The sequence below is a fragment of the Anopheles coustani genome, chromosome X (assembly GCF_943734705.1).
Source record: "Anopheles coustani chromosome X, idAnoCousDA_361_x.2, whole genome shotgun sequence".
Taxonomy (NCBI): Eukaryota; Metazoa; Arthropoda; class Insecta; order Diptera; family Culicidae; genus Anopheles; species Anopheles coustani.
In genome coordinates, this window is record NC_071290.1 from 6,774,420 (window position 1) to 6,784,313 (window position 9,894).

General features: G+C 45.5%; 1 protein-coding gene across 1 annotated transcript; it reads left to right on the plus strand.

Moving 5' to 3' along the window:
• Nucleotides 1-535: 535 nt before the first annotated feature.
• LOC131269120 (TATA element modulatory factor) lies at nt 536-6,061 on the plus strand. The gene is made up of 3 exons (XM_058271443.1): nt 536-625; nt 717-4,248; nt 4,872-6,061. The coding sequence occupies exons 2-3, from the start codon at nt 769-771 to the stop codon at nt 5,124-5,126; spliced, it is 3,735 nt and encodes a 1,244-aa protein (XP_058127426.1). The 5' UTR covers nt 536-625; nt 717-768; the 3' UTR covers nt 5,127-6,061.
• Nucleotides 6,062-9,894: the final 3,833 nt, after the last annotated feature.

A 9,894-nucleotide genomic window follows, 5' to 3' on the forward strand; every position in this document is an offset into this window, starting at 1 on the left:
TTTGGGAAATTTATTCGTTCTGGCTATACCATGGCTGTTGTCGCAGCATCAACGTAACTGGCTCCATGTAAACATAGTTTATCCCTGCTGTCAGATTGAATGCATAACCAAGATGAAGCAAATATACAGGTATCTTCAAATTTAATTAACCAATATATGAGGTACATTTTATTTAACTACGTGTAAGGAAGTAACATTGCGGGCAGTAAATTGCCTTTTACACGACCAGATATATTGGATTATCTAATCATTTTACATTTTGGCCGTGACATTTGAGAGACACATTTTCAAAATCGTTCAATATCTTCAATTTGCTCGTACCAATGTACAAACATTTTGGCATTGTATTCTCGAAATGGTGGATCGTTTAGTTTTCACAGAATAATAGAGTGTAGAACAATCAACCGTTTTTCTCCCAACGAAAATTTGGTAATCAAGATTCAACTGCGATGTCGTAATCTCAATCTTCTTGTCAAATTGGATGCATATGACATGACCTGATCCTACTGACGTTGGCTCCTTGCTTCTTGTTCCACCTCGACTGTGCTTTTGAAAACCTGTAGAAATCAATCAAAACAAAATAATGTCGACGGAAGCAAAATAAGTGTGGGAAAGAAAAGCAAGGGTAAGTTGTCCCAACTGTTTAAGATACGCAGCAACAAGTATTGTTTGTTGATTATTACTCAACTCAACTGTCTTTTCTTTTACTTGCTCAGGCTGCAGCGTAGACGGGCTCGGCTGTAGAAAGCTGCGCATTCGTGCATAAGAATGAATTGGTTCGATACGACGGGGATAGCAAACTTAGCCAAAACTGCTCTGAAAGAGGCGCAGAAGCAGATAGATAAAGCGCTGGACATCAAGGACGACGATGACGCGATTGAGACGGGTATCGATGACGAGACTCCAGATAGTTCAAGCCGAGCTGTCAGTGCCACCGTGAACAAAGACCAGCTAGCAGCGAAAAACAGTGAGCATACTGATGTGGCCGACTCTGGGACGGGTGCCGTGTCACCAAATGATCCACGCTCAAGCATCACAACGGTCCTCAAGAATGAAACAATCGAACAAGAAGCAGCCGACTCGCAGCATGTTGGTTCTGTTTCGTGGGGTTCGTTTACTGGATCATTTTTCGAACGTCCCACGGGCTCGGTGGAGAATGTTACCGTTACAAAGCCCCCCGCAAGTCTTAAGCGACAAAGTGTTGAGGATTCAGAGGGTAGGGAGATTCCGAAACCAATCTCCAAGGAGCATGCTCGATCGGGATATTCGAAGGAATCAACTGTTACTGTTACGAGCCCACTCACCGGCTCGCCACCAACCGAAAAGGATAGCTCCGAATCAATAGAGGTGCTGAGCACAATTACCACGCCAATATCGACGCTCGCCTCGCCCAACCTGCTGCCTTCCGGGGAAGCTACACAGTACGATGGAGAGTCGGAATCGGTTGAAGTGCTTGGCACGCAAGGTACTGCGTCTAGTGTTTCGTCCCCGGAATCTCTGACTGCAGCCGACCAGAACAGCCCCCATGGTCAGACTGGGAACAATGATGGTGACTTTATAGCTCTATCTAGCTTCGAGATGCACCGTGGAACGTCGGATGATCATGAGGACGATATCAGCATAGAAGATGATTCTATGTCGTACACTTTGTCGGAGCAACCTGTAACGGTGATGGAGGCAAACAGTACGATGTCTCCCATTACGGTTGCACCAACTCGCAGCGGCCTTCACCTTCCTCTTCCCAGTACATTTTCACCGAGGGACGTAAAAGAGGGCGTGCGCAATATATCCGTGGTTGAAACAGCTGCGAATAATTGGGCATCCTCTTCGACGGCCCGGCTCGGTTTCACCGGTACGGCGGAGTCAAGCGAATCCGAGTGGGCTGCCGGCGGTGAGGCCGGTTATGAAAAAAAGCCACAGCCGACACAAAACGACGAGCAGGATTTGGATCGGAGCTACGAAAACGTCGAAATTCAAACACAAACATCCGATTCGACGCAAAGCTTCGAGGAGATCACCCCGAGTGGTAGTGTGCTGGATGTAAAGACTTCGCTGGATGATAACGAGGAAGTGCAACGATCGAGACAGACGGCAGTGATCGAGGGTACATTCAAAGCTACCGCATCCGCATCGACGATGGTTCCGGAAGGGGAAGAAGGCATACACCACGCTGGTCCCAACTTGGGCGACGATGAGATCGAAACGACCACCTCGTCGGATATCGAGATCATCTCTAGTCCGAACGGGGGAGACTCGAGTAGCACGCACAGCAATGGTGCGTATCGTACGAGTCCCCTTAAGGCACGGGATAACAAAAGTGAGGACATCGATATTCTACTCACCCGAAAGCATCGTGGCCACATACGCGAACCATCGGAAGCGTCGGTTCACAGCGGAAACAGTGATGAGTCGGGTCACCAGACCGAGTCGGAGCGATTGATGCGACGGCTAGCGGAAGTGTCGGAAACACTCGAGCAGCGTGAATATCGGCTCGTCCAGCTTGGGCGTCAGAACGCGGAGTTGCAGGAACAGAACACGGCGCTCCTACTGCAGCTCGAGACGAAAGCGGCCCGCACATCGGAAGGCACCCCCGATTCGGAGGGCTATACGCAACGCCTTTCGGCGCTTGAGCGCAAGTTCCAACAGGCGATACGGGAGAAGGAAATTCTAAAGCGGCAGCTACAAACGCTGCGCGCGGAGGAAGAGCAGAAGGTGGCGCGCAGGGAGGTGGACAAAGTGCTTGCCGAGCGCGACTTTATGATCGGCGAACTGCAGAAGGAGGGTGAAAGCTTGTCCAAGCAGGTGCTGCAGCATTCGAACATCATTAAGAAACTGCGCGCGAAGGAAAAGGAAAGCGATGCCTTGATTCGCAAGCAACGGGATGAACTAAGCGAACTGGTGGAGGAGGCGGAACGGCTCAAACGTTCGCTGTCCGCTAAGGAGGAGGTCGAGCGGTCCCAAATCGACGCCGTCCACAAGCTGTCGTTTGAGAAGCAAAAGCTCGAACGAGACTGCGGTCAGTTGAAAAGCAACCTGGACGATCATGCGCAACGCTTGGAGACGCTCCGGAAGTCGTTCGACTGCGCTCGCAAGGAGCTGAACGAGCAGGCCGAGTCGTACCGCGAGCTGCAGCAGCGATTCACCAAGCTGCAGGGGATCGAAACCGAACACGGTAAGGCGCAGAAAGCAAGCGAGCAGATGGTGATGCAGCTGGAGGAGCTGCGCGAACAGCTGAGGCGCACCGAGCAAGAGTACAGCCAGCGGTTCGTGCGAGCCAAGCACGAGCATGCGGAGCTGCTGAGCCGGCTGGAAGCGACCGAGATGCGCGCGGAAGAGGAGAAAAACTCTGCCGCTTCGCTAACGATACCCCTGATGAAGCAGCTCGAGTCCCTGCAGAACACCCTACGCCACAAGGATCAGGTGTGGGAGCAGCGTGAAGCGGCTGTCGCTAAACAGTTGGCGGACGCCCTCGAGCAGGGCAAGTACGAGGCCGAGCGCGAGCGATCGCACCGGGACCAGATCGCTTCGCTGCAGAATCGCATCGCCAATTTGGAGGAGCGACTCACGGCAGCCCTATTTCAGGTGGAGGAAACAACGAGCGAACTAATGCAGAAGCAGCTCGACGTGGAGCTGTTCGAACGTGATATACAGAAACGACTGGCAGAGAGCGAGGGAGAACGCCTCTCGCTGTCCGAACGGCTGCACGAAAAGGAGCTGCTAGTGAGTAAGCTTGAGCAGCGCCTACAGCAGGTGGTCGGCAGTCAGGATCTTGCCTCTACCCTACACTACCGCGCACCAGACAAAGCAACCGTTTCAAACCTAGCCTACCATTCCTCTCAGCCATCTTCTATGGCAAACGAAACCGCAACTGCACTCGCTTCCAACGCTCCCAGCGAAAGTCCCACGGTCGAGTACACCGCGTCCAAGCGCGGCGTGTGCGACTCTTCGCCAACGCCCAGCATCGGCAACCTTTCGCTCTCCGAATCGCTGGCGAGCATTCCCTGGAACGCGACGGAGGAAGAGACTGGTTCGCTGGAGGCCAGCACCGGGTATGCAGACGGTGCGCCTGGTACCGGTTTGGCACCGGTGCATCTTCTCAACAACACATCGCTGCTCGAGACGCTGCAGGCGATGCTGAAGCAGCGCGACGGCGAGGTGCATCAGCTGCAGTGGGAAGTGAGCCGCTTCCAGCAGGAGCGCATCATACTGAACACAGAAATATCGAAGCTCACGATGGAACTCGATAACGTAAGTATTATTGTTTCCAGGTTAAAACAGAATTCTATCGTAGACAGTATTCTTACACATAAATGTAGGGTTTCCGATTTTCCACTCTCTGAATCCCTACTTCCCTTATCATTTCTTTTATACACATCACTATATCACATGTTGGTGATATATGATTTGTATTCCTACACTTCTTTGTACATCCTAGTCACATAAACGAGAGACACAACCTCCAAGGTATAAAATCAACTATATTCTAAAGGGCACGGTAAACGAAGCGTAATCGCTGGTCTCTCGTGTATCGTCGATATTCAGGCCAAGCGTCATCTTTGCTTTGTTTATGTTTTGCGATTTGGTAAAAATGGCAACATTTGTTGAAGCTACTGCTATTATTTTGTTGTTTATTGTAATAAATACAAAAACTACGCTAAATAATCATAGAAATTTGATAACTAGTCACGGATGAATGAACTATTGATTGGTTTGTTTACGTTCTGACAAGATTACGCATGCGATTATAGGGTAGGTGAGCCAAAATTCTTTTTGACAGATTGACCAGCAGAATACCACGATTACGCTAGCGATTACGCTTCGTTTCCCGTCCTCTTAACAACCATGATCTTCATTTTACACTTCAACAATAGATACGAGAGAAAAACAACCGTCGATTCGAGCTGGAGGAGGAGCAAATGGAGCTGCAGAAGCGCTACGACGCGTTGCTCCAGATGTACGGCGAGTCGGTGGAGAAGACGGAGGAGCTGCGATTGGATCTGGTGGACGTGAAGGAAATGTACAAGCTGCAAATCGACGACCTGCTCCGGCAGCAGCGCGAACTGATCGCCACCATCAACTCCAGCCAGCAAGCGTCACCGCTACCTTCCAAGGCGAATCCAAATTAGTAATGTTTACATGATTGTTTTTAAATTAAACCCCCTCACACCCCTCCCGTACACGCGCGTCCCACGTTAAACTGTACGCTATATATGCTTAATCTATGGTTTCTAAAACCTGACGTTGAGATCCGTTGCACTTGAGTTGGTTAAACTTTGGTAATGTGTCAACTCCCGGCGTAACGTTAAACCCATTGAATTGTTTTGCTCAATTTCGATATCGGATTGGATCGTATCGGAATACACCAACACACTCAACAGGTTTAAGCGAATTCTATGCAACGCGTAAGGATATATGAGCGGGACGATCGACATCAGTCTTATTGTATTTATTTTTTAACTATTCGTATCTACGATGCCAACCATTCGAAGGCGATCGCTGAGAGTCAGACGAACTTTAAGGTTAAGTTTAGTCATACAGAGGATATTACATTTTACGGCAGGCTTCAATTCGATATTTATATTTTGACCAGCCTAGCACTAAATTACACGTCCAGCGCATCGTTCAACTTCCATTGCGTAACAATCCGGTAGTGAGCTTGAAGCGATGGTCGAACCGGGTTTAACTTTACGCTTCGCAAACGTAAGAGTTAACCCCTTGCCTATCGTAGAATGTCGTTTCGTGTGTGGTAAATTTTGTGAGGGAAACAAGCAAAAGACGTTTAGAAAATTTAGCCATTAGATTCTAGAGCGAGGGTTTGCGGATCCTGTCACAAAATGGCGAGGTAATGGGATTAGGTGAACCGAGTACACGATGAAAAGAGTCAAGTGAAGCAAGTGCGTACAGGGTGAGTGATAAAAAAAAGAATGCAGCAACTGTCCAACTGTATTCGACACCTCCTCTCAATCTCTTTACTAAATCGCGATATGCTTTAAAAGCTGCAGCCAGTGATAGATGGTTATGGCAATACCACCAGGATGAATAAAATCTTTATTATATTGTATGTTGAAGGGTGTTCCGCTTCGATTGCCTGGCGTGAGCTAAACGCTCTTTTTACTTGTTTCTCTTCATTGACAGAACCTTTTCGTTTCGGTTGTTGAAGGTAAATGATTGTCTAAATTCTAGATCATTGACTGTGAACGCCCGGGCACTGTGTATGCTTTTTGTAGAGGCCAACAAATTTACTAAGTGATTCACAAAATTCTCAAAATGTAAGCCTGGTGGCGGGGACGAGGTTGAGAGAATTATTTGTACATAAAAATGGCGAATAAACGTTAGCATCTTATTGAAATTTTAAAAGCTGTGTTTTTTTCTTCCTGATAGCAGATAGTTTTTGGTACCAAGTGCCCGCCAATCCTTACCTCCTCAAAATTCTTCGCTCCTGTTACAAAACTGGAAATTTTCAGCTCGAAGAATCGACCTAAAAATCGGCCAACATTTTACTGAAGTAACAGGAGCGCAGGATTTTCATTTTCGCAGGGAGTTCAACTGGCAATCGGGCGAACCGGTAATTTAGCCGATACACTTTCACACAAGTTTCGCATACAAGTCTCAGATAATCTTTTTTGATAAAAAAAATGGTTTATAAAACAATTAATAAGATAGAAAAAATTCTATTACCAAGCACGGAAGGTTTTTCTTAAAGTGTCAGAATTCCGGATCAGAAGATCATTAAATACATTTGGATCTAATTACAAAGTTTCGATCCATATAATGAAATGTTTAAATAGGTAGAGAGAGCATTTCAAAAGCATAGGGGATATTTTCAACCGGTTGAGAGAACTTTGCAATCGTATAGGGGAATGTTTCGGACAGCTAGGGGAATCGTGCAAATCTTCCGGGAAGCTTTGCAACCGGTTAGGGGAGCTTCTAACTTCACAAAACTCATCGTTTTTATGTCAAGGTATTTTAGATAAGATACTTAAATATTTGAAAAACGTATAAGTTGTTATCAGCTAAAATAAAACAATATTCTCCGATTCCAATCGATCCACTGAGCTAAACGTAAAGTGACGAGTCAATGTGTGATATTCGATATGAGGTTCGCCACGTTTATCGTACTAAATTCGTTGGTTAACAAACGAATAGAAATTAGTTGATCCAAAAATCGAAGACACAAATTTTAATCAAATTAATAGACTAGTAAAAATACACAGTAATTAATTTTCTTTTCTTGCGTGAACGTACAGGGGTGGATTAAAGTAAACAAACAAATTACAACAAACGAGGACTTTTGTGAGGTTGACAGCTTGCTCCCCTAACCGGTTGCAAAGCTCCCCGGTGGGTTTGCACGATTCCCTTAGCTGTCCGAAACATTCCCCTATACGATTGCAAAGTTCTCTCAACCGGTTGAAAATATCACCTAAAATGTTCTCTCTACCTATTGAAACATTCCATTATATGGATCAAAACCCTGTAATACGTTTGCAGCACCGTTTGATTATCAACAAAACTACACCAACGGTTAGTTAACATAAAGCGCAAAAGTATAGTTTTGCTGTCATTTTTTTTTGCTTTCGTTTCGTGAAGACGTTACTATTCGTGAGAAGATGGAAATCAAATCGCATCTACATCTTATCCACAAACGTTATACACTATCGCAAACAACCAGTTTTCGCAGCATTCTGTGCTTTGCAAAGGTTGCTTTACGCTTCATGCGAACCTGGCATTGGCCTGGCATGGCATTGGCCTGGCCTAGGAATTAGAAATTCACACTTTTTTCCATAAAATGTTCAATCGTAGAAGCATAAAACCGTGCCCGGGAACGAATCCTCTCGATGTACATATCCAAGTGTTGTGAGTGACGTAAAACGAATCCACCTGCAGAAGAAAAGTAACCAACAGGAGGAAAAATGCTGCTTTCTTTCTTTTGCTGATGACACGCTGAGGATGGTGTAAAGAAGAGAAAAAGTTACATTCCATGTTTATTTTTCATCTTCGCCTCATCAGATGGTGTTAAAAAGTTACGCTGTTGGAAACGGAAGGTTTAGTGTCAAATAATATTTGAATAAATAGACCTTGAGTAGATTCATGTATAATTTGTACAAATTTCTACCATTTGATTTTTTTACATCGCTACAGTAATGGCAAGAACTTACTAGTTTGAAATGTGGTCCACTCTGAAGAGAATTAAGCAATAAACATAGAAGAAAACGACTGCCCCGAGGAGGATGGACGCTGTTGCCCCACTTCGACCCGCTGAAGAACTATTCAGTCCTGGTACAGATTATCCATACAAGTGCCATATATTTTACCATCAAACCCGACAAACACTCAGCGCGAACAAACAAAAACAAACGGACGAAGGAAGCGCGAAAGAGTAAGCGATGAAAGGTGAAAAGAAAATATCCAAACCATCTTGGTGAACAAAAGCAGAGATTAACGTTTAATTTATGATACCAATTCATTAATGAGCCCCGAAAGATAGACATAATTTGGTAATTTGGAGGGAGATAACGCCGTCACACCTTCGTGGATGCCGGAGCCGGGGCCACCTGGATGCTAATACGCCCCGCAATCCCAACACACTGGGAACACTGGGCTGCCTAAGAGCCGATGCCGGAGACAAATTTTCGCCGCTTCAATGAGGCGTCCGAACGGAGCGTTTTTATCCGTTTCCTCAACCCCTTCCCCCCCCTCGCTTCATTTTATATTATCATATATTACGGCAAAAAGGCACACAGTTTGACGTTTGCTTCGGTTTCTACAAATCGGTTTTTAACAAGGACTTGCAAGGATCGGAAATAGTGACAAACTCTAGTTGGAAGACCTGACCGAAGACGGTCTTCACTTCAACGAGTTGGTTTCGAAACGAGTTTGAGCCTTTCGAATAAACCTTTCATTTATTTGCCAACCCCCGCCATGATGTCTGATTTAGCAACTTTAAGGTTAAACGATAAACGGTTGGTTTATCGAAATTTATTAAATTTCGTTGCCGATTAGGCTCCGGATAAGCGCAACCTTCGAACGAACGCGGTTTAAAAGGAGAGCACGGCAATGAAATGGCGTTGAAATGGCGATGGTGGGAGAACCAGTAACAAACGCGTTTTTGGACATCGTTTTGTGGTTAGAACAAATCATTCAACTTCCGCTTATCGCCAAATGCAGTTAGGGGAAACCGGAGTGGAATAAAATGTAACTGCATGTTTTATGTTGAATTATACCATTTCAATAAAATCAGAGAAGATGAGGTAAAATACTAAAAGTTTGAAAGCATGTGGATGCCTCGCTACCATTTCTTAAGGCGTTACATATCCATATTATCCAATCTGTCTTTGTCATATAATAGGCAACGTTCTTTAACTTACACTAAAATATTTGTTTTGCTTTAATTCCCAATAATGTTTAATATTGTGCCAAAAAAATGATACAGTTTGTAGACCTTCGGAAGTACACACAGGTCATTTTTAGCCCTCTCTTCCTCTCTAACAATCCCATCCTCTATAATCCTCTGTGTTTCATTGATCATTTCATTTCTTTTACGTTTCGTCGCTTCTTGCTGATATGGTCTGTTCGGACATCCAACGACATGGAACCGCGAGGAGCGGGGGGCCTCAAAATGTTCATCCAATATGGCACTTTGCGCTGGAGAGGATAGGCCCACTATCAGTAGATAAGTTTTGGGCAGGCCGACCTCCGCCGAAGAGTTATACGGTGACAAATTTATGACCCATTTTAAGAGAAACGAAAATGATTTGACGCGAAACCTCGTAATTGATGCTTTTCATAACACGGTGGTTCTAATGCTTTTCTATAACCATTGTAACTAAGTAGGCGATGATCCAGAACCACCCGATTTACCTTCTGAGTAATCAATTGCTTAATTAGGTTGAGTTT